The sequence below is a fragment of the Callithrix jacchus genome, chromosome 22, assembly GCF_049354715.1.
Source record: "Callithrix jacchus isolate 240 chromosome 22, calJac240_pri, whole genome shotgun sequence".
Lineage (NCBI taxonomy): Eukaryota > Metazoa > Chordata > Mammalia > Primates > Cebidae > Callithrix > Callithrix jacchus.
In genome coordinates, this window is record NC_133523.1 from 51127738 (window position 1) to 51150420 (window position 22683).

At 55.9% G+C, this 22683-nt stretch overlaps 3 protein-coding genes and 1 long non-coding RNA gene across 17 annotated transcripts in view; 2 read left to right on the forward strand and 2 right to left on the reverse strand.

The window, feature by feature from the left end:
* LOC144576369 (uncharacterized) overlaps positions 1-5037 on the forward strand; it is a 15067-nt gene extending 10030 nt beyond the window's left edge. For 3 of the 10 annotated variants that reach the window (XM_078361044.1, XM_008988847.5, XM_008988848.5), the window contains exon 4: positions 280-5037. In XM_078361044.1, the coding sequence (XP_078217170.1) occupies positions 280-1715 (1436 nt within the window). In that variant the 3' untranslated portion in view covers positions 1716-5037. The remainder of the gene's footprint in view (positions 1-279) is intronic. The other 7 variants (XR_013531174.1, XR_013531172.1, XR_013531173.1 and 4 more) reach the window with 7 other exon arrangements.
* Positions 5038-5798: 761 nt separating this feature from the next.
* ZNF446 (zinc finger protein 446) lies at positions 5799-12210 on the forward strand. 5 transcript variants are annotated; one of them, XR_013531175.1, is made up of 8 exons: positions 5799-5855; positions 7241-7618; positions 7695-7884; positions 8145-8239; positions 9673-9757; positions 9959-10048; positions 10204-11096; positions 11595-12210. XR_013531175.1 is itself a non-coding variant. In XM_078361053.1 (7 exons), exons 2-7 carry the CDS (start codon positions 7277-7279, stop codon positions 10752-10754), a joined length of 1353 nt encoding a protein of 450 aa, XP_078217179.1. In that variant the 5' UTR covers positions 5799-6161; positions 7241-7276; the 3' UTR covers positions 10755-11258. The 5 variants fall into 5 exon arrangements, 4 of the variants coding, with proteins under 4 accessions (XP_078217179.1, XP_078217178.1, XP_008987094.1 ...); XM_078361053.1 differs by lacking the exon at positions 11595-12210 and having other exon boundaries at positions 5799-6161; positions 10204-11258; XM_078361052.1 differs by lacking the exon at positions 11595-12210 and having other exon boundaries at positions 10204-11258.
* LOC144580882 (uncharacterized) lies at positions 6234-9726 on the reverse strand. The gene is made up of 3 exons (XR_013531188.1): positions 9543-9726; positions 8786-8909; positions 6234-7728 (listed from the first exon to the last, which is right to left on the reverse strand). It is a non-coding gene; the product is annotated as an uncharacterized LOC144580882 (long non-coding RNA).
* A 2047-nt stretch (positions 12211-14257) lies between the features above and the next one.
* On the reverse strand, positions 14258-22683 carry SLC27A5 (solute carrier family 27 member 5). Its single transcript, XM_035285029.3, has 9 exons — positions 21959-22683; positions 21395-21604; positions 20550-20708; positions 17153-17277; positions 16364-16558; positions 16189-16279; positions 15009-15569; positions 14691-14821; positions 14258-14601 (listed from the first exon to the last, which is right to left on the reverse strand). The coding sequence occupies exons 1-9, from the start codon at positions 22644-22646 to the stop codon at positions 14425-14427; spliced, it is 2337 nt and encodes a 778-aa protein (XP_035140920.1). The 5' UTR covers positions 22647-22683; the 3' UTR covers positions 14258-14424.

A 22683-nucleotide genomic window follows, 5' to 3' on the forward strand; every position in this document is an offset into this window, starting at 1 on the left:
AGTGCAGAGATGAACATGGCACACAGCAGCTGTTGTTTTCCTCAGCCCCACATCCTGGGTGTCTGGGGGCTGCCACCTTGATCATGGGAGTTCCCACTGCAGTCACTGCCACAGCTGTCAGGGAAGATGCTTCCCCCAAACCCCCAGGGCTAGCCTCACCTCTACTTTTCCCCTAAGCTTTTGTGCCAGCCCCCACGTTCCCTCTTGCATGTCCACTCAGCCTACCCTAGTCCTCTGCTAACAGGACGCCTCAGGCAACCACCGTTTCTCTACCTTCAGGTTCCTGGGGTTTGGCAGAAGATGGAGATGTTTCTGGAGAAGCGGCAAGGCAACGGGCTTTTCCAGATACCCTACCCGTAATGACTGCTAGTGTCTTCCCCATTGCCGGTGCCTGCCACAGTACAGAAGGCCTGCAAGGCCTGCAGCAACAACGGGGTGCCTCCCCATCTCGGGAGAGAAAACCCACGGGGGTGTCTGTGATCTACTGGGAGAGGCTCCTGCTAGGCTCAGGCAGTGGGCAGGCCAGCATCAGCCTGCGACTGACCTCCCCGCTCAGGCCTCCTGAGGTTGGCCAGCTTAGGGAAGAGACCCTCACAGAGCACCCAGTGCCTGGGATGCAGCCCAGGACGCCCGAGCGGCAGAAGCCATGTGCACAGGAGGCCCCTGGGAGAGCCTTCAGGAACACCCTGGACCTGGAGGCTGCCAGCGGTCAGGGGGATCACAGAATGGGTGCGGCTTGGCAGGAGCCTCAGAGACTCCTCGGTGGCCAGGAGCCCTCCACCTGGGATGAGCTGGGCGAGGCTCTCCACGCTGGGGAAAAGTCCTTCGAATGCAGGGCGTGCAGCAAAGTGTTCGTGAAGAGCTCCGACCTCCTCAAGCACCTACGCACCCACACGGGGGAGCGGCCCTACGAGTGCTCCCAGTGCGGCAAGGCCTTCAGCCAGACGTCGCACCTGACGCAGCACCAGCGCATCCACAGCGGCGAGACGCCCTACGCGTGCCCCGCGTGTGGCAAGGCCTTCAGGCACAGCTCCTCACTGGTGCGGCACCAGCGCATCCACACGGCCGAGAAGTCCTTCCGCTGCTCCGAGTGCGGCAAGGCCTTCAGCCACGGCTCCAACCTCAGCCAGCACCGCAAGATACACGCGGGCGGGCGTCCCTATGCCTGTGCACAGTGTGGCCGCCGCTTCTGCCGCAACTCGCACTTGATCCAGCACGAGCGCACGCACACGGGCGAGAAGCCCTTCGTGTGCGCGCTCTGCGGCGCCGCCTTCAGCCAGGGCTCCTCGCTGTTTAAGCACCAGCGTGTGCACACGGGCGAGAAGCCCTTCGCCTGCGCACAGTGTGGCCGCGCCTTCAGCCACAGCTCCAACCTGACCCAGCACCAGCTTCTGCACACGGGCGAGCGGCCCTTCCGCTGTGGGGACTGCGGCAAGGCCTTCGCCAAGGGCGCTGTGCTGCTGAGCCACCGGCGCATTCACACGGGCGAGAAGCCCTTCGTGTGCACGCAGTGTGGTCGCGCCTTCCGTGAGCGGCCGGCCCTCTTCCACCACCAGAGGATCCATACCGGTGAGAAGACCGCCCGGCGATCCAGGGCCGGCCTGCAGCCCCAGGCCAGGTCTGTTTCTGGGGCATCAGAAGGTGCCCCAGCGAAGGAAAGCGAGCCCACTCCCGCCTTGGGCCCAGCCGCAGTCTCGGAGCCAGCGGAGGTCTGAGGTCACAGGTTGCAGCCCTGGCCTTCTGTGAATCCCTTCCACAGCTAAAGGGCATATGTCCTCTGCAGATCCACAGCAGAGAAAAAGCCTTGTACTTGCTAGTCAGGGACAAAGGAGCCCCTTTGGCTGTGATTTCATTTGCACGTGGGGACAGGATTTGCCAGTATCTGCATCCCCAAAGAAGTAGCACTGTAGAAATATCAGCGGGAGGACATGGTGGCTGAAAGTCTAGTGGGGCCGGGACTATTCAGAACCAGCAGGAGGCTGACAGTCACAGCGCTGCAATGTGGTATTGCTTCATGTGTTATGACAGTGGATGCTAAGGTGAGGGGCATGCGGACATAGGTTGTGTGATCCAGAGAAACTTATCTGCACACAAACTAGGTGCTGGATAGATGCTGAGGGCATTCTCCTCCCCCCGCCCCCACCCATTACCACTGCCTCTGTTCATCCAAGGCTTCCTAGGGGCCAGCCTAGCAGACAGGAGACCACAAGTGATGGGATCAGGGTGTGAGCTCAGAGTGTCAGCCACCCCCTCTGGGGAAAAAGAAAAGGTTTGGGTCTACTGAACATCATGTTTTCAGATACTGACAGGTGGGGTCCTAATGAGAGCCAACAGGTGCTCACTGTCAGCTCCTGTCCTAAGTGCTGGGAAATTTCTCTTGAATCCCTGAGAGATGGCTGCTGTGGCTGGTATCCCCCCTTGGAAGATGAGGAAACTGAGGGACACAGAGGTGGAGGTGAGTTGCCATGGCACACAGCGGAGCTGGGACCCAAGCCCAGGTGGACTGACCCAGCGTCCAGATACCTCATCTCCTGGGCTGCACTGTGGCCAGGTGTGAAAGCCTGTCCTGGCTTCACACACACAGCCGACTCAGGATAGGGATGCCCATGGGGGAACATGTGGCTCTCAGCATTGGAAGGACAGAGCTAGGATGATGGCTTTCCAGTGGCACTTGCTCAGGTTTTGGTCCAAGTCTCAGCTTGGCCAAGGCCTGTCACTGACTTGTTTACCAAAATCGATGTGATGAGGAGCCTTTACTTCTGAGGGGACAATGTTAACTTCAGACAAGATGAAGCTGCTCATTTTTGCTGGGTTTGGTGGCCACTTCCCCACACCCCCGTCTCACCTTACCCCCATTATCCCTCCTCAGTTGGAGGCTGGACAGAGAACTGAATAGGAATGCCTTGCCATTACCTAAGGCCATGCATGACATCCTCCTGAGGACCTCCCCACCCCAGTTTAATGGCCCTGCATGGCAGAGACAGAAGGGTGGACTGGGGACCATTTGCTTCCTGTGGCCTTCAGCAGACCAGGCCCTGTCCTTACCTGGAGCGTCACCTCCAAGGAAATTCAAGGTCTCTAATGGGAAAAAAAAAAAGACTAGTGTCTGCAACTCGGAGTAGGTGTTGCAGTTTCCTGTACAGCTGTTTGGACTGCCACAGCACAGCTTGTCCCTACTCCAGAGCATGGTTCAGTTTTTAGTAACAGTTCAAAGAGCTTCTCTGATAAAGCTTTCTTTTTAAACATTTGTGTGAACAGTAGCAACCCAACACCCATTTCACCCTCATACAATGCAGATGATATTGAACATACCCTGACATGCCATCAGCGTGTGTCATCATCACAGAAGTTCCTGGACTTGGCTTCAACCTGGGCACCCTCAAGAGGCCACAGAGTAGAGATGCAGCCTGTCTGCGGTCCAGTGAGGGAGTGGGATACCTGTATCCTTTTCAGGGCCAGAGGTGGGTTGGGGGAGCCAGAAGTGGATAAAGTGGGATGGGGTGGGGCTGCCTGGAGCAGCAGCTCTGTTAGGTGATGAGTCCTGGTGGATCCTGGTGATGGGATGATGGTAGGTGGAGAAACCAAGGCAGGGCTGTGTTCCCCTGCTGCTGAGGTAGAGGGTGTGGCCATATGTGATGACCCTGCAAAGTTGACTCCAGACCAGTGGTTGCTCCATCCCATGGCTTACAAAGCCTTGCAGCGATCCCACTCTATACATATAGAGCAGAAACTCAGGCCCCACCTGCTTGATACTCCACCTGTGAAACCTCACAGGTTCCTGCAGGGAGTGGAGGCATGCAGGACCCAGCTCTCCCAGAGCCTGCAAGACTCGGACCTCCAGGATCCCAGTAAGTCCCTGAACCACTGTTCCCACTAAGTCTGCAGAGCTGTGAAATGCAGAAAACCCTTCCCTGTCTGAAAGAGGACTTTTCTGGGGAGGTCATGGGAATCAGGAGCAAAAGCATCTGTCAAACAAGTGCATACCCAGAGAGTCACATGAAGTCATTTCTGTGCCTTTGACAGACGCTAAAGTTTCTGCCCTGCGCCTGCCTGACCCCTTAGGCTGGGCTCAGTGCCCTACCTTGTCTTCCCACCAGCTTTCCCTCTCTCAGGCTCTTTTCCACGTCTGCTTGTGTCCCTGTTGTCTCTCAGTTTGTCCACCCTCCTCCAATCTTGCCCTCCCTAAACCCATGACTGGTCGGTGGCCGCCAACTTAGGCTCCTGCCTCCACCCAGGTCTTGGCCCCTTAGCTGACCTCCATCCAGCCTCACTCTCTGCTCTTAATCCTGAATAGGCAATGACCGTAGAAGTGTCCCTGGGCTTCTAGGTCAAAAGGTCAGACCGAACACATACATCTCACTGGACTTAGAAATCCACTGAAACCACAGAGGGGAGCGGTGGAAGATGAGTCAGCAGCAACGGCATTCCTGAGCTAGAAGTGGATGGGAGCCGTCACTAAGTTAGGGCAGGCCAGATACTGCGTGGCCGCTTGGGGAAGTGGAGAGAGTTGCCAGCCGGCTGACGGCAGAACAGCAGAAGGCTGAGAGAATCAGCAGCCCAGATTCGGGAGACCTGTAACAAAGCTGCCTGGGGAACAGCTACTGAAGAAGCCCTTATCGACCCCATGCTCTCCCCACCTGGTGGAGGGTAAAAGTTGTTTTTTTTGTTTTGTTTTTTTCCTGGGAATCTGCACAGTCCCAGAGAAAAAGCCTAAGCTCCCCATCCCCAAAAACAACCTGCGGAGGCCTCTGGAAAGCTCAGAGTTGACAAGTCCCACCACGCATGTGCTGTGTTTCCAACCTGTGATTAAGACCACTGCTCTGCATCCAGAGCAGGCAGCAAAGATTCCCAGGTATCCAAAGAAAGCAAAACAGGCGGTGTAATTTAGGACTGATAACAAGTCATGGCTCGGCCATTTTCAGTGTGGAAACAAAACTGATCCCACAGATTTAGAAAACTGTAACACTGCTTATTGGGAGAAACTAGTGGCACCCTGTCTAGTTCTCCCCATATTAAATAAAAGGTAAATAAACGGTGGAGCACGTCCCATCAGCTTGGAGGGAAACCTCCGCCCCCGACTTTGCAGGACCGACCTCTGAAGACGTCAGAGACTGCGGTCACAACCGTCGGTACCTCTTGAGGGTCGCTGTTGCCCCCGCGCGACCGCAGGGCGCTTAACAGAGGTCAAAGCAGCCCCCCCCGCAGCCTCCAGGAGGGAGAAGGCCCAAGCTCAGGTGGTGGTCCACGCCCGACCCTGCCTCTCCCTGGACCACTTGGAAAGAGTCTCAGCGAACTAACTACTCGACCCAGGAGACCACTGGGCCACCATTTCCGGCCTCCTCGGAAGTCGAGGAAACGCTCCTGACGTCATGAGAACAGCTGGAGCCTGGCGGCTATGCACTGGCCGTTATCTGGGGGCTGGTCGAGCGGAACGTCGTGGGGGCGGGGCCAGGCAAGCGCCACCTCTCATTGGGCAAAACCTCCCGCCTCTCCCCTCACCTGCCAATAGGAACCGGGCCAGGATACAGAGGCGCAGGTTTATAACGTGGGAAAGGAGAGCTGCTCCCAGAGCGGAGGGTACCCATATAACTCTGGAACACTGCGGCACCTCTTAGAGGAACAGAGCGTCTCTCAGGCGTTAGAGGCCTCCGCAAATGCGAGTCCGGGGGCCACGGTCCCGCCTCTCTTTGCTGACGCTCATGGGAAACGTAGTTTAAAGGGCGTGGGCGGTGCCTTCGTTGCAGGCGCGGGATTGGTCAGCGCGGCGTCGCCGGGGCAACACCCGGCTGAGGCGCCCCGGATTGCGCGGCGCCACTTCCGGGAAGCGGCCTCCCAGCAACGGCTCCGGGGTTGAGGTGAGCGCAGGCTGCCTGAGCGGGGCGCGGCCTTTCTACCCGGTGGGAGGGTTTGGGGCCGCCCTCTGGGGCCTGCAGGACTCCTGCTCTCGGCGCCCTGGAGGGCCCGCCCACCTCCCTACCCGCCCCGCGCGTCACCTCAGCCTTCGCACCGGCCTTTCCTCCCCTCAACACCGTTCCGGGTGGCCGAGGCCGGGCGCGTCCTCGCGAACGCCCCTCTGTTCTCTTCCCTTTTGGGGGATAGATCCCGAAGTTCGAGCATCCTTCCGATAGGCCACGTGTCAGGCCTGGTCTAGGCCCCTCCAGGTGGGCGTATTTCACTCCGGACCTTCAGGCCGGGGAAGCTGTGCCCATCCTCGACTCCACGCAGCGTGGAGCTCTGGCTCCGTTTCCCTTTATTTATTTATTTATTTTTTATTTTTTGAGACGGAGTTTCGCTCTTGTGACCCAGGCTGGAGTGCAATGGCGCCATCTCGGCTCACCGCAACCCCCGCCTCCTGGGTTCAGGCAATTCTCCTGCCTCAGCCTCCCGAGTAGCTGGGATTATAGGCATGCGCCACCACGCCCAGCTAATTTTTTGTATTTTTAGTAGAGACGGGGTTTCACCATGTTGACCAGGATGGTTTCGATCTCTTGACCTCGTGATCCACCCACCTCGGCCTCCCAAAGTGCTGGGATTACAGGCGTGAGCCACCGCGCCCGGTCGGCTCCGTTTTTCTTGTTGCTTTCCGTTTTTACGTGCATGGGCCCAGGCAGTGTGAGTCATCCACAGGTCGCTGTGGTCAGCGAGCACGGGGTCCACATGAGCCCCTGCCTTGCCCTGTAGTACCTACGGCCTTACGTGATCGCTCCCCGGGGCCAGTCTTAAGGATGTCCCGCTCACTCAACGTCCCCGAGATTGTGGAGGGAGACTCGCCCCCATACATGACAGCCCGGCTCCGCTTTCCACCTGCTGCCTCTTCCTCAGGGATCCCACTCACCCTGGATCACAGCCCCACATGCCCAGCTGACCACTCCCCTCGCACCTCTGCTAAGCACTGCCTGTGGCTCCCCAGCCTGGCCCTGGAACCCTGCGATGATTGTCCTTATCCATCTATTTACCGTCATCTCCCAGCAGTCCCCCTGGACCTAACTGTTTGCAATTTCCTGGAAGCTCCCTGGACACCTTGCCTCCAAGGATTTGTCCCCCAGGCTTCCTCCAGCTCTCATTTGCCATCATTATTTAGCTCCTCTGACCCTTATCTTTCCATGAAGCTTCTTGGCCTTACCTCCTCTGACCTCAGAGTACACTTGGTCCTGGTCTCAGCCCCCTGGGCTGGGCCTGGTGTCTGCCTTCCCCTGGCCAGATTCTCTTGGCTGACACTTGGACCCTTCCTTTTCTGTAGACCCATCTTGACTCCAAGACACCCCCGTGAACAAGAATGCCATCCCCTCTGGATCCCCCATGCCTGCCCCTCATGGACCCAGAGACCACCCTCGAGGAGCCTGAGACTGCCCGCCTCCGCTTCCGAGGGTTCTGCTACCAGGAGGTGGCAGGTCCCCGAGAAGCCCTGGCCCGGCTGCGTGAGCTGTGTCACCAGTGGCTGCAGCCTGAGGCACACTCCAAGGAGCAGATGCTGGACATGCTGGTTCTGGAGCAGTTCCTGGGCACACTGCCTCCTGAGATCCAGGCCTGGGTGCGAGGTCAGCGGCCAGGCAGTCCTGAAGAGGCTGCTGCCCTGGTCGAAGGACTGCAGCATGACCCTGGGCAGCTGTTGGGCTGGGTGAGTGTGGCCGGCATCAGCTTCGTGGAGGGACAGACCCAGGCTAGAGCCCTTGTGACTTAATTCTTCTCCTCAGATCACAGCCCATGTCTTGAAGCAGGAGGTGCTCCCTGCAGCCCAGAAGACAGAGGAATCATTGGGGAGCCCCCACCCCTCAGGGACAGTGGAGTCTCCTGGGGAGGGTCCCCAGGACACCAGAATAGAGGGGTCTGTCCAGCTCAGCTGCAGTGTGAAGGAGGAGCCCAATGTCGATGGACAGGAAATGGGTGAGGTTGGGGTCCCACCAGAGATGAGCAGCTCCTGGAAGAAGTGTGGACATTCCTGGTTCGGGTGGGAGTCCCAGGAGAGGTGTGTCAAGGCTGGGACTCTTGAAATGAATGTGGATGTCCCTGTCTGGGATGGGGACCTGGGAGGCAGGAGCAAAGGGCTGGCTACTTGCCATGTCACACAGCAGAGAAGCTCCTCATTTGCCATGGCTCTTCTGGGCAGCCTCTGACACCACCCTCCCATCTGCCCCACTTTCCAGCACCCTCCAGCCCTACACTTGCAGCTCAGTCCCCTGAGGGGCACCATGGACACCAAGAACCAGGCTCTACCTCCTTCCACCCACCCAGGATTCAGGTGAGCAGCTCCAAGTGGGAAGTGTAGGCTGTAGGTGTGGGCAGGGAGTGTCCCCATGGCTGCCCTCTGCCCTGTGGTTTTCCAGGCTCCTTAGCTAGTGGCTCTTTGCTGCCCAGAAGTGGAGTGTGTAGCAGCTGTACCCCCCCCCCACAGGACCTGGGGCACAGGGAAAGACTGGTGATCTGTTATTGAAAGGATTTGGGGCAGAGCAAGGTGGCTCATGCTTGTAATCCCAGCACTTTGGGAGGTTGAGGTGGGCAGATCACCTGAGGTCAGGAGTTCAAGACCAACCTGGCCAATATGGTAAAACCCTGTCTCTGCTAAAAATACAAAAATTAGCCAGGTGTGGTGGCATGCGTCTGTAATCCCAGGTACTCGGGAGGCTGAGGCAGGAGAATCGTTTGAACCCAGGAGGCAAAGGTCGAAGTGAGCCAAGATCACACCACTGCACTCCAGCAAAACTCCATGTCAAAAAAAAGGATGTGGGCTCCAAGCCATGGAAACCCAGTTTAGAGTGGCTGGAACTAGTAGGCCTGGCTTTCTCACCTCCAGAGAAGTCAGTTGGGAGGTTTGCTGCTCCCAGAGGTCCTGAGCCAGAACCTGGGGATTTGAACTTTTGTGTATAGATGGGGAGGGGAGAAGACCAGCTGTGGCAGGATTCCCCCAGCACCTGAAACAGATGGAGACACTCTTCCTGTAAAATGCCCAAAGTCCCTTCTCTACTAGGGGTTTTCTCAGAGGTGACCTGTTGGGCCTGGAAGCTCAGCTTGAGGTCTCTGCTACTGGATCACTTGGTTTCCAAGTGTGGGTAGCGAGGCCTTTTCCTCTGCTGTCTCCTCTGCTTCTAAGCCACTCCACTGGGGAGCTTCAGCAGCAGAATTGCTGGTTGAGTTGTGCTTCAAGGTGGAGAAGTCTTTCCAGACTCCCTTCACAACCCCATGGCACAGTCAGAAAGTGAGGAGAGTGGCTAGGCTACACTTTCCACGGGCTCCTCACCTCCAGCCCGCACCATCCATGTCTAGCTGTGGCTCCTCACAGCTGCTGCCTTCGTGCCCCTGGACTTGCCACAGCTTGTCCTTGAGGATTATTTTCCCAACCCAGTAAAGCCCCAGATGATGGGACTCAGGTGGCAAGGAGGGCTGACTCCCAGGCAGGGGGTTCACTCCTCGATAAAGTCATTCAGGTCCCTGTGATGCTGCCAAGCCCACCCTCTCAGCAGGGTGGGGTAGTTGGAGGGGTGAGTGCTAGCAACAGCATTGGTCAGGTGATCTGAAGGAGGACCCCAGCACTTACAAACACCTACCTCAAGATCATCCTCAGCTGGAGGGGCAGATGAGGTGTAGGTAACCTGCTGGCTGCTCCAGGTAATAATATGAACCAGACAGGGCAAGAGAGGGTGGAAGGGTGCCTACAGTGATGGGCCACGTCCGCAGGAGGAGTGGGGGCTGCTGGACCGGTCACAGAAGGAACTGTACTGGGACGCGATGCTGGAGAAGTACGGCACGGTGGTCTCCCTGGGTGAGGACCAGCCAGCCCCACCCCGCCCCTCTCCCTGGGGCCTGCACCCACCCTGCAGCAGGCCTAGCTGGGCAGGGCCTCTGTGGTACCAGCCCTACCCAGCTCTCTCACCTTCCAAAGGGACACCTGTCACCTACTGGAACCCACCTTATCCCTCCTTCATGCCAATCCCTCGCCTGACTGTGCCTCCCACCCGGGCAGGGTTACCAACCCACCAGCCGGAGGCACAGGCCCAGTCGGAGTTGGGGATGCTGCTCACGGGGGCAGGCGTCTGCAGAAACCTGGGCTCAGGTGAGTGCCCCACACTGTGCAGCCTGAACCATCCCTCCTAGATGGGTGGGACGTGAGTCATTGGGGTGCATCCCTCAGCCACGAGCCTGAGGGATGGGTGGGCAGTATCACAAGTGCAGAGTTCGGGGACTCACCTGGTCTGCCCCTGCCCCCAGGAGATGAGAATGAGGGTCTGCCAGGCTGCCCAGAGGCCCAGCCACCCCAGGGCCCAGGTCCTGCAGCCTGGGATGGCCCGTCTGGGGCCACAGCTCCTGCCCCCACTGCGCGCCCAGGGACACCACCAGCACCCGCTACGCCCACACCCACAGAGACGCGACTGGAGCCAGGCGCCACCCCCAGGAAGCCCTACATGTGCGAGCAGTGTGGCCGTGGCTTTGACTGGAAGTCAGTGTTTGTCATCCACCACCGGACACACACAAGTAGGCCAGGTTCACAGTCCCCAGGGCTAGCCACTGGCGAAGGCACAGAGAAACCGTCGCAAGGGGAGCTGGCCTTTCCACGCCACCCGCGACGGTCACTCGCAGGCCCCCGGAGTTACCCATGCGAGGAGTGCGGGTGCAGCTTCAGCTGGAAGTCACAGCTGGTCATCCACCGCAAGAGCCACACGGGCCAGCGGCGCCACTTCTGCAGTGACTGCGGCCGAGCCTTCGACTGGAAGTCGCAGCTGGTCATTCATCTTAAGAGTCACCGGCCGGAGGCTCTGTGAGCAGCCAGATGGTGCAGTCTCTCAGGGCCTCAGTGTTCTCAGAGCCTGGATGCAGCCTCTGGGGCACCAGCAGAAGACTCTGGAGGTAGCAGGGAATGCTGGAGTGAACAAGGGGTCCCAAGCCAGTCCCCTTCCCCTGGCCTGCCTTCCCCCAAAAGACCTGGGTGTAAGGAAAAGGAGCTGCTTCCTCCCTTCTTGCCCCTTCCTCCTGGAGGGAAGTCTGGGTTCCCTTCTATGACTGGCCAGTGCCTGTGGGGTGACTGCCAAGCATCAGGCTCCCTCTCTCCCTGAGTCATGGCCCGGGCTGACAACACTCCCTCTCCTGGGACCTCCTTGCTTCAGGTGGGTGTTCAAAAACTGTGCCTTCCTACCCCTCTGTGCAGAGGCTGGGTTTGAGGTCTCAGTGTGGAGGGCAGCAAAAGACCCAGGAAAGCAAGGTTGGCTTCTGTTTCTCCTGCTCCGTGTGTGTGTTAGAATTTTAACATAAATTCCACTTTCATAATACAGTTTCTGAATAAGGATCCTGATTTCTGGGCCTGGCATTATGGCTCACGCCTGTTATCCCAGCACTCTTGAAGGCTGAGGTGGGCGGATCACCTGAGGTCAGGAGTTAAAGACCAGCCTGGCCAACATGGTGAAACCCTGCCTCTACTAAAAATACAAAAATTAGCCAGGTATGATGGCACGTGCCTGTAATCCCAGCTACTTGGGAGGCTGAGACAGAATCGCTTGAACCTGGGAGGCGGAGATTGCAGTGAGCTGAGATTGCACCATTGCAATGTAGCCTGGGCGACAGAGCAAGCCTCTGTCTCTAATAATAATAATAATAATAATCTACAGGGAAGCTGAGCCCAGAAAGGCCAAACCTCTGTTGCCACAGATCTTCAGCCTCCCTTGCTGCTTGGCTACCCACACCACTCATCGGCCTCACTGGCCTTGGAACTCATCACTCCTGGCTTCAGTAGACACAAAGGGAATTTGTTTCTCAAGCATGGCTACCTACCGTGCATCTGGGAAGGCAAGCTGAAGGAGCAGCAAGGGTGACCAGCCTGACCTCTGCTGCTATGTTCATCCAACTTCAGGCTCACTTCTTGGCCAGGGTCCCTCCTGAAGGAAATAGGAATGCGACTGAACTTGAGAACCTAGCTACAGGAGGAGGAAGCCCAGATGGGGTTATCCCACAGGGATAGCTGAGGACCCTGGTGGGAAGGCAGGAAAGACTCCCAAAATAAGGTCTTTGGAACACTAGCCCCTGCACTCCCCCACTGTTCTTTCATTGGGAGACACACAGACTTCTGTGAACACAGTTGATACCAAGGCCTTGGTATGCACTTGGCCCTGCCTACTGTTCCCCAAGAGGGGCAATGCCTGGGCCTCTGCTATGTTCACACATAGCAGAGCTCTAGCTGCCTTCCTGGCCAGAGTCTCTCTTGGAATAAAGAGGAATATGAATGAACTGGACAACCTACTGTGTGCAGGGGAGGACCACGATGGCCTGGACCCAAGTCCAGGTGTATGAAAGGGTGAGGGCTCTTCAGGGAACACGTGGGGCTCCGTTGGCCATGCAGGGCAGAGAAATAGCAAGTCACAACTATCACTTCACAGAAGATAATTACAGTGCACAGCCACCACCAGTGACGAACAGATTCTCATAGTGGGACCCAAACTGAAATGACCACAGACTCTAAGGGTACTGTCTCAGCTCCAGGCTGTAGGACTGACAGGAAGAGCCCCAAATGCCACCAGGAACTCTGTGAAGCCCAGCTGCCCCACAGCCCACATGGGGTGCTGCCTGCGTTGCTCCCTTCGAAGGCTAGTTCCGTCCTCACGGTGGTCCATAGCATGATGAGGAGGCCGAGGCACAGGAGAGCACAATATTGTGCCAAGCCCCTATTGACTCCAGTGGGGATGGCACCAGGTTCAAGAGACAGAAGAAGGGACCAAGAGCCAGCAAACAAGGTAATAGGGTTTTCCTGGGGACTTAGATACAGGGGAGAGTCCAGGTACAGTGGGCTGAGCAGGAAAACTGCTTGCAAAAAGCCCGCGGTGGCTTACACCTGTAATCCCAGCACTTTGGGAGGCCAACGTGGGCAGATTACGAGGTCAAGAGATGGAGACCATCCTGGCCAACATGGTGAAACTCTATCTCTACTAAAATACAAAAAATTGACCAGGTGGGGTGGTGTGAACCTGTAGTCCCACCAGGAGGCTGAGGCAGGGGAATCACTTGAACCCAGGAGGCAGAGGTTGCAGTGAGCTAAGACTGCACTCCAGCCTGGCAACAGAGCAAGACTTCATCTCAAAAAAAAAAAAAAAAAAAAAACATGCAGTTTATGTAGCATTTTCATTTAACACTCTCCCCTCAGGCAACCTTCATTTAACTGAAAGCGAAAGGCCAGGATCCCCTGCACCACCAGCGTTCCATGGGACAAGGCCAAAGGCTCAAGTGTTTCTCAGAAGTAAGGAATGAATCTCTGAGTTGGACGTTCCCAGATTCCTTAGCCAGGAAATATGAACCGCACTCAGGTGCATCTGCTACACAGGGCCATTCTCAGGTATGCTTAAACCATTGCCATTGGGTGTGTGTGCTGTGCACACAAGGGACGGGCAGGTCACAGCCTGCAGCACTGCCCACCAATGGCCTGTTACTGTTGTGTGGTTCCTTTTGTCACCATCATCGCCCCAGCTGTGCTCCCAAAGTTAACCCCTGGAGCACTGGCCTGGCACCAGCACAATTGTTCCTGTGTCTGCAGCCTGACCTATAGTTCCTACTAAGCTCCAAGAAGCACTTATGGCCTTTGAGCCAGAGGCTCAGCACCCATACACCCCTACCTACATCTCCACTATGCTTCGAGTAGCACAGCCAACTCCTGAGACTGTGCAGACTCCCATTTTCCAGAGACCTCTGCTCCTGCTGTGCCCCACCTGCTAAACTTGCCTCAGGGCCTTTGTATGTGCTGTTCACACTGCCAGGGACACCACTCCGTCAGTTACTTCCTGCTTGGCCTTCTAGCCACAGTCTAGCACCCTCCAGGCTTTGTCAGATTGTGTATCCATAGCACTATACAAGGGAATTTTGTTTTGTTTTGTTTTTTTAAAGACAGGGTTTCACCATGTTGGCCAGGCTGGTCTTAAACTCCTGACCTCAGGTGATCCGCCTACCTCGGCCTCCCAAAGTGCTGAGATTACAGGCGTGAGCCACCACGCCCGGCCTGTACAGGGGAATTATCTACATCCACTGGCCCACTGTGACCCAGGCCCAGCCACTACTTCAGTGGCCACAGAAGACCCACAGAGGGAATCAGGATTTTCATCTCTCTACATTAGAGCGGCTGTGAGGCTGGCCAGCTCCTCCCATACCCTTGGCCTTACACAGACAGGGTCATTCCACAGCAAAGGCTGAGGTTCCTGGCTGGGAGACAGGGAAGACCCTCAAGTAAGGTCTTCAGGGCACTAGCCCCTGCACTCCTCCATTGATCCTTCATCCATGCAGACATACAGACTTCTGTGAACACATTTGAGTTTATTCTGCCACTGCCATTTCCAGTCCACTGAGGTTGAGGATATGGCCAGGCTGGGATTGCCGCAGGCCCAGGATGAAAGTGACACCGAGTGTGTTGGGGTGGTGGTGGCCGGCTTTGATCTTTGCCCTTGTGGGTTGGCCAGGTGGTCAGATCCTCCAGGTTCCCTCACACACAGCCTGGTACATTTCTGCCGTCAGGGGCCGGAAGGTCTGGGCCCGGTTGTCCAGTATAAACAGAGGGTCAATCACGACCCCTACGTTAAAGCCCTCACGCACTAATCGGGTCTTCACCAGTTTGAACGTGCTCGTGACCTCCACAGCGTCCTGGAAGGCAGTGATCATAGTCCTCTCACTGTGACACCCATCCCTCCGCGATGATCTTCCACCCACCTACCATGCCACCCTGGGCTCACCTGGATGCGGATGAAATGGGGGGTAGCGTAGGCAGGGAGCCAAGCGCGAACGTGCCGGTACAACTTCTGCCCGTCGAAAGTATGGCCGGGGGCTAGCTGCACGGCAGCCATGCCCACCTTACCCTCACACCCTAGGGAGCAGTCTGGTCATTCTCGGCTAACCCATCTCGAGGGCCCATAGCTGACTCTCCAGCCCCGCCCAGCTCTGCTCACTGGCTGTGAGGTCAGGCAAGTACCAGCACTTCCCACCTGCAAAGTCGGACTAACCACCCTCCACCCACAAAGCTGTTTGAAGTTTAAAATGAGAACCATCTGCACCTGGCACACACACGCCATACACGTTAACCTGTTGCAGGAAGTCCACCTGCGACAACACGCCCTCCACCTCGCGCGTGGACACGTTCTCGCCCTTCCATCTGCGGGGTTGGAGCCAGCGCCTGTGGTCACGCCCCCAGCAAGGAGAGGCCCCGCCTCTCCCCCCGCCCCGCCCCGCCCCCTTGGGGGATCTGGAGGCCTGGTCAGGGCCGCCGCCTCCAAAATCGAGAAGCCTCGCTTTCGCGTGGGAAGTCGTGACCCCAAGCTCCTCCCTCTTGCGATAGGAAAGTCCCGCCTCTTCAGCCTTGCTCCCTCTAGGACGTGAAAGCTTCCGTGGTCCCGCCCCGAGAAACCCCGCTTCGGACCGGAAGGTGTCCCCGAGGCGGTCGCGGAAGTAGAGGAAGCCTTCGTGGTCCATGGCCAGCACGTCCCCGGTGTTGTAGTAAACGTCGCCCGACTGCCGCACGTTGCGCACCAGCTTCCGTTCCGACAGCTCTCGGGGGCCGCGGTAGCCCACGAAGGGATGGTGGCTTGCAACCTTGGTCAGCAGAAGCCCCGACTCCCCTGGGGGTAGGAGCAGGAACCAGAACCCCTGGAGCCCACCAGCCAAGCCCCTTGTTAGACGTTTTCAACAACGGTGGACTCTTCGTCACCCAGCACCCTGCCAGGGACAGATCCAAAGCCGGAGACAGGAATATCCAAAGATTAGAGAGAGACTCAGAGACTGCGACGAGGAACACAGAAAAAGACAGAAGAGAAGGCGGTATCGGGGATCCCATGAGAAACAGGAAAAGGATAACAAGGGATGGAAGACGGCCAGAGACAGGTGGCAGTGAGATGAGACTGGACCTTGCAAGGCCTGGGAGAAGACGCTAACAGAAGGTACAGGACAAGGGACCAGTGCCTGGAAAGCTGCCTTCCACAGAAAGCTGAAGAGAACAAATCAGGTGGACACCCAGAGACCCAGCAGATCAGAGCGAGAGATCAAGGCAGGGCAGCGGGGCAGAGCCAAGAAGCTGAGGCAGAGGCCCCAGGTGATAAGACAGGCCACTGGCTGAGGGTCCAGATGAAGCCTGCATCTCGTGAGCACCAATGTCAAGGTTTTGGGCGGACTGTTCTAGCCAAGGAGAAGACTGAGGGTCACTACCCCTGCCACCCAGGAAGGGCTCCTCAAACCCCATACCTAGCCCTACAGGGATGCAGAAGCCATGACTGTCCCTCACAGGCTCCTCCGCCACCATGTCGAACTGCACCAGCTCAAAGGGGGACAGCATCTGGGTGGAGGGTGGAGGTATTGATAGAGGTCCTGTGGGCTCAGCCTCAGTCAGGGCAACTTAACACCGGTCACCCGCACATACTCGAAGGAGGCAGCTCATCTTGCCCAGGGCCCCGCAGCGCCCCACATAGTTGACTAAGCCCATGTTGCCTTCTGTGGAGCCGTACATTTCCCAGATCCGAATAGGACCAAAGCGCTGCTGGAAGTTCTTCCACACATCAGCCCGGAGTCCATTGCCCATCGCCAGGCGGACTGTGTGTGTCCGGTCTTCTTGTCGCTACAGGAATGTCCCCAGAAAGGTGAGGAGGAGGTGCTCTTGGGGCATGCCTTGGGACCTTTACCTAGAGGCGGTGTTGTCCTGGGTCCTTACCTTGGGAGTTACCCGGAAGGTGATGGGGGACTTCTACCTAAGGGAGCTACCTAGGTTTCTTACATGAGAGTAGTTATTGGAGTCTTTTAAATAGAAGGTTACCTGCAGGGCTGACCTGAGAGCTTTGCCTGGGGGAAGTTACCAGGGGTGACTGGAGGCCTCATCTGAGGTCTTACCTGGGAGTAGTTACCTAGAAGTTTAATTTAATGGAAATTTAATTTTAATTAGTTTATAATGGAAATTCTCATGATAGGGTTAGTGGCTATTATTATCCCTGTTTTCCAAATGAGGACACTGAGGCTCAAGGTAGCACACCTATCAGAGAAATCACTGTTGGAACCCTTGTGTGGAACTCATTGTCGGGGGTTCTTGCATGGGGTGTATTATCTGAGGGACTTGCTTGAGTTCAGTGCCTAAATCTTTACCTGAGACCTTCCCGGTATATCATTTGGGATTTCATACTTGGGTGTTCATCAGGGAGCCCTAATCTTAGCGCCTCACCTGGGGAGTGTTACACAAATACCGCAGGAGCTCTCCCACATACTGGATCACTGTCACGCCATGCTGCCGGCAATCATCCCAGAAGCAGGAAGCAGAGAACTTGGGGGCCAGAACACAGGTGGCTCCTGAGGGAGGAGAAGGTAGGGGGTTTCAGGTCATGCTTCTAAGTTGTTGTAAGAAGCTGCTTTTAGCACCTGGGTTCACCCACTCCCACACCCTGAAACACAGGGCAATACTGAGTTCATCTCTGGGTCCTTGGCCCACACAGAATGCCCTTATTAGTAGAGCATAGGCAGGCCTAGGTTCAAATCCTGTCTCCAGAATGCCTGGAAAGCCCCATGCCCAGTATAAAATGAGCATTGCTAAATAAAGGCCATAAATATTTTTTCATTTTTATTTATTTATTTGTTTTTGAGATGGAGTTTCACTCGTTACCCAGGCTGGAGTGCAATGGCGCGATCTCAGCTCACTGCAACCTCCGCCCCCTGGGTTCAGGCAATTCTCCTGCCTCAGCCTCCTGAGTAGCTGGGATTACAGGCACGCGCCACCATGCCCAGCTAATTTTTTGTATCTTTAGTAGAGACGGGGTTTCACCATGTTGACCTGGATGGTCTCGATCTCTTGACCTTGTGATCCACCTGCCTCGGCCTCCCAAAGTGCTGGGATTACAGGCTTGAGCCACCGCACCCGGCCTTATTTTTATTTTTACTTGTCACTGACTTGAAGCTCAAATCATTCTTGATTGTGATAAATGAATGCCCAGCTAAGCAGATGGGTGGGCAGGTGGGTGGATGTGGTGGATGGATGGAAAGATGATTGGGTAGACAGTTAGATTAGTGAATGAGTGGATGGATGGGTGGGTGGTGACATGCATAGGCAGATGGGTATGTGTAAGGATGAATGGGTAAGGAAGTAGGTGAGTAGATGGATGGGTGGCTTGGTGGATGTATGTATGGATGTATTGATATATGGACACGTGGATTAATAAGATTTAGGGGGCCGGGCGCAGTAGCTAACACCTATACTCCCAGCAGTTTGGGAGGCCAAAGCAGGTGGATCACCTGAAAGGTCAGGAGTTTGAGACCTGCCTAGCCAACATGGGAAAACCCCATCTCTACCAAAAAATGCAAAAATTAGGAGTGGTGGCACACACCTGTAGTTTCAGCTTCTCAGGAGACTGAGGTGGGAGAATCGCTTGAACTCAGGAGATGGAGGCTGTAGTGAGCCAAAATTGCACCAATGCACTCCAGCCTGGGTGACAGAGTGAGACCCTGACTCAAAAAAAAAAAAAAAAGTTGAGGCCAGCACGGTGGCTCACGGCTGTAATCCCAGCACTTTGGGAGGCCGAGGCAGGCGATCACAAGGTCAGGAGATTGAGACCATCATGGCCAACATGGTGAAAACCTGTCTCTAATTAAAAATACAAAAAATAGCCAAGCATGGTCGTGCACACCTGTAGCCCCAGCTACTCGGGAGGCTGAGGCAGAACAATTGCTTGAACTGGAGGTTGCAGAGAGCCAAGATCGTGCCACCACGCCCAGCAAGTTTTTGTAGTTTTAGCAGAGATGGGATTTTGCCATGTTGGCCATGCTAGTCTTGAACTCCTGACCTCAAGTGATCCACCTGCCTCATCCTCCCAAAGTGCTGGGATTATAGGTATGAACCACCACATCTGGCCTAAACTTTTCATAATTAAAAAAATTTTTTTTGGATGCAATGCCCTTGAGGAAAAAAAATTTTTTTTAATTAAAAAAATAAATAGGCTGGGCGCGGTGGCTCACGCTTATAATCCCAGCACTTTGGGAGGCTGAGGCGGGTGGATCACGAGTCAAGAGATCGAGACCATCCTGGTCAACATGGTGAAACCCTGTCTCTACTAAAAATACAAAAATTAGCTGGGCATGGTGGTGCGTGCCTGTAGTCCCAGCTACTCAGGAGGCTGAGGCAGGAGAATTGCTTGAACCCAGAAGGCGGAGGTTTCGGTGAGCCAAGATCGTGCCATTGCACTCCAGTCAGGGTAACAACAGCGAAACTCCGTCTCAAAATAAATAAATAAATAAATAAAAATTTAAATTAAAAAAAAAAATTTTTTTTTGGCCCTGCATGGTGGCTCATGCTTGGAATCTCAGCAGTTTGGGAAGCTGAGGCGGGTGAATCACTGGAGATCGGGAATTCAAGACCAGCCTGACCAACATGGAGAAACCCCATCTCTACTAAAAATAGAAAAGTAGGCTTGGCTTGGTGGCTCATGCTTGTAATCTCAGCACTTTGGGAGGCTGAGGTGGGTGGATCACAATATCAGGAGTTCAGGACCAGCCTGGCCAACACAGTGAAACCTCGTCTCTACTAAAAAAATATACAAATATAAAAATGAGCTGGGTGTGGTGGCAGGCACCTGTAATCCCAGCTACCTGGGAGGCTGAGGCAGGAAATTGCCTGAACTGGGAGGTGGACATTGTAGTGAGCCAAGATCATGCCACTGCACTCTAGCCTGGGCAACAAAGCCAGCCTCTGTCTTGGAAAAAAAAAAAAGAAAAATTAGCCAGGTGTGGTGGCACATGCCTATAATCCCAGCTAATCAGGAGGCTGAGGCAGGAGAATCATTTGAACCCAGGAGGCGGAGGTTGTGGTGAGCCGAGATCACGGCATGGCACTCCAGCCTGGGCAACAGGAGTGAGACTCTATCTAAAAAAAAAAAAATGTTGGGCTCGATGGCTCATGCCTGTAATCCCAGCACTTTAGGAGGCTGAGGTGGGTGAATCGTGTGGTCAGGAGTTCGAGAGCAGCCTGACCAACATGGTGAAACCCCGTTACTACCAAAAATTCAAAAATTAGCCGGGTATGGTAGTGCATGCCTGTAATCCCAGCTACTCAGGTGGCTGAGGCAGGAGAATCGCTTGAACCTGGGAGGTGAAGGTTGCAGTGAGCTGAGATCATGCCACTGTGCTCCAGCCTGGGTGACAGAGTGAGATTCCATCTCGAAAAGAAAAGAAAAAGTGTAAGCTATGGAGAGGTCCCCATCTAAATTCTGAATCAAGTGTCCAGAAAGCCCTATAAAGTGCTTGGGAGCATTCCTACTCCATCTCCTCCTGGGCCATGTCACAAATCTGGCCCAGCATCCCCATCATCTCCTGAGCACCCCACCTTCCTTGGATGCCTGTGACCATCACTCACATCCAGTCTTGTCACCTCCTGACCAAACCACAGCCATTAGGGACTGTGTGGGTGTCCAAGTTTCTGTCCATGCGGCCCGGGTACTCATGGATGGATGTCCCTTCTCAAAAGTGAGATCGCAGGCTGCTGGGTAACCTACAGGGTCTTTTTACGTTGACAGCTCTACCCTGACACTTACTCCAGTGGTCCTGTAGACTGGAGGGATCCTCAGAGGTGGGCTTACCAAGATCCAAGCAGCCGAGGAACCCAAGGACAAGTCCTATCACGTGGTACAGAGGCAGGACCGTGTAAACCACATCATCAGCTGTGGCCCCACACAAGGACAGCATCTTGCTCATCTGCAGTACCCGCTCATGCGTGAGGATGGCTGGCTTCGGGAGGCCTTGGGGCGAAGGCACGACAAGGGTAGTTGCGGTGAAATTACAGCACAGAGAGGGGCCTGACCAGAGGGACGGATCTCCAGCAGCCAGGCCTGCACTGGGCTTTGAGGCTCACGGAGAGCAGTCAAGTGTAAGTATTTGCAGTTGGGTTCACAGGCTGAATCTGAACTGAGAGCAGTGTGTCAAGACCAAGGGTTTCAGTGGCTGTTTACCGGACACAGGAAGAATTCTGGCATTGACCGCTCAAATTACATTGGGGGTCAGAGTTCAGGCCAAATGTCAAAATCAAGGTTGGGCACAGTGGCTCATTCCTGAATTCCCAGCATTTTGGGAGGTTGAGGCGGGCAGATCACCTGAGGTCAGGAGTTTGAGACCAGCCTGGCCAACTTGGCAAACCCCTATCTCTTCTAAAAATACAAAAATTACCCAGGCATGGTGACACATGCCTGTAGTCCCAGCTACTCAGGAGGCTGAGGCAGGAGAATTGCTTGAACCCGGGAGGTGGAGCTTGCAGTGAGCTGAGATCACACCACTGCCCTCCAGCCTGGCCAACAGAGAGACTCTATCTCAAAAAAAAAAACAGAGGGTAAAGTGGTTTCAGAGGTCAACACAGAGGCACAGGTCACGTGTGGGTTCAGGTCAGCCTGAGAGTTCAGAGGCTGGTGCTAGGGCTGATGGGCACCCTCACCAGTGGTCCCTGAGGTGTAGATGAAGAGGGCAGGGCTTCGCCGTGTGATCCCAGCACGCAGGTCAGCAGGCACTGGGTGGGAGGGCGCCGCATCCAGGGCAGCTCCCAGAGTCCCCACCCCTGGTGTAGGGGAGGTATGGCTGAGGTAGAAGCAGCGGATGTTCTCAGCCTGCAGCTTGGGAAGGATCTCCTCCAGACTCTCCCAGAGGTCTGCAGGGATGGGTCAGAGGAGAAAGAGAGGCAAGGCTTACCTTAGAGTTCACGAGGCAGGATCTGACACCCACAGACATAGGCAGAGGAGCAGCTCGCAGACAAAAACGTCCATATTGTTTGGTAAAGAATCCCATCATTAATTATTTTCGGTCAAAAAGGATTGAAATAGCATTGTGGGAAAATTAACCTCTGGTGACCTGTGAACTACTTTCTGCTCATAAGTCTTGATTCTAACTGCCTGTGAAAATGGGTGGGTGGGGAGCATGTGCCTCTGCCAGTGCCACCAGGAACCCTGTCCTATGATCCCAGCCCTTGTCCCCTTCCATTCTCCACTGGCTCCAAGGCCCTCACCTGGGTCAACCACCAGCACCCTGGCCCCAGAGCTCAACACAGAATGCACCAGGGGTGTCCCCCGGCCATGTGGGTTTATCCAGGCCGTTGGGCAGCCCAGCTTAGCAAGCCCAAGCCACACACACAGGGCTGGAACGGCCTGGGAACCCAGCACCAGGAGGGCAGCAGGCTCCCTGGCACGCAGGCTCACAGGGCCACCCAGCTCAGCCTTCAGGGCCCATGCCGCCCGGCAGGCCCGGGCTTCCAGCTCGCCAAGAGTGACTGTGCCGGCCCCAGGCCCAGTCCACACCAAGATTGCCTTGCCAGGCTGCGCTTGTGCTCGTCGCTCAAAGGCATCTACAAAGGTGTAAGGCGGCTGTCGGCCTAAGCATGCCCTGACATTCAGGCCCAGGCGGAGGATCTTGGCCAAGAAGACCACATCAGCCGGCAGCCAGCGCAGTCCCGAGGGCAGCCGTGCCGGCAGCAGGGTTAGCGCCAGGGCCGCAGCTGCCAGGCTCAGCCCATGGGACACCCAGGGGCTGAGCCAGGGCCGTGCTAGCATGGCCAGGCCAAGTAGCGCACAGCACATGGGATCCCCCAGGAGCCAGCGCAGGGCCAGGGCCATAGCCACTGGCCACACTGGCTGCCCCAGGCCCCAGAGCAGGAGCAGCAGCAGCAGCAGCAAGGCCAGTCGTCGCCTGACACCCATGGTACCAGCTCCTCTCTAGGAGCAGCAGCTGTTGAAT

What these genes read in the sequence shown, in the direction of transcription:
- ZNF446 (XM_078361053.1), top strand. Translation starts at nt 7,277, where the DNA reads ATGCCATCCCCTCTGGATCCCCCATGCCTGCCCCTCATGGACCCAGAG. An exon ending in TGTCGATGGACAGGAAATGG is followed by an intron (nt 7,885 to 8,144) that starts GTGAGGTTGGGG and finishes CCCACTTTCCAG; the next exon opens with CACCCTCCAGCCCTACACTT. An exon ending in CGGCACGGTGGTCTCCCTGG is followed by an intron (nt 9,758 to 9,958) that starts GTGAGGACCAGC and finishes CCACCCGGGCAG; the next exon opens with GGTTACCAACCCACCAGCCG.
- SLC27A5 (XM_035285029.3), bottom strand. Translation starts at nt 22,646, where the DNA reads ATGGGTGTCAGGCGACGACTGGCCTTGCTGCTGCTGCTGCTGCTCCTG. An exon ending in CCTCGGCTGCTTGGATCTTG is followed by an intron (nt 17,278 to 20,549) that starts GTAAGCCCACCT and finishes CTCCTCCCTCAG; the next exon opens with GAGCCACCTGTGTTCTGGCC. An exon ending in ATTTGTGTAACACTCCCCAG is followed by an intron (nt 16,559 to 17,152) that starts GTGAGGCGCTAA and finishes ACATTCCTGTAG; the next exon opens with CGACAAGAAGACCGGACACA.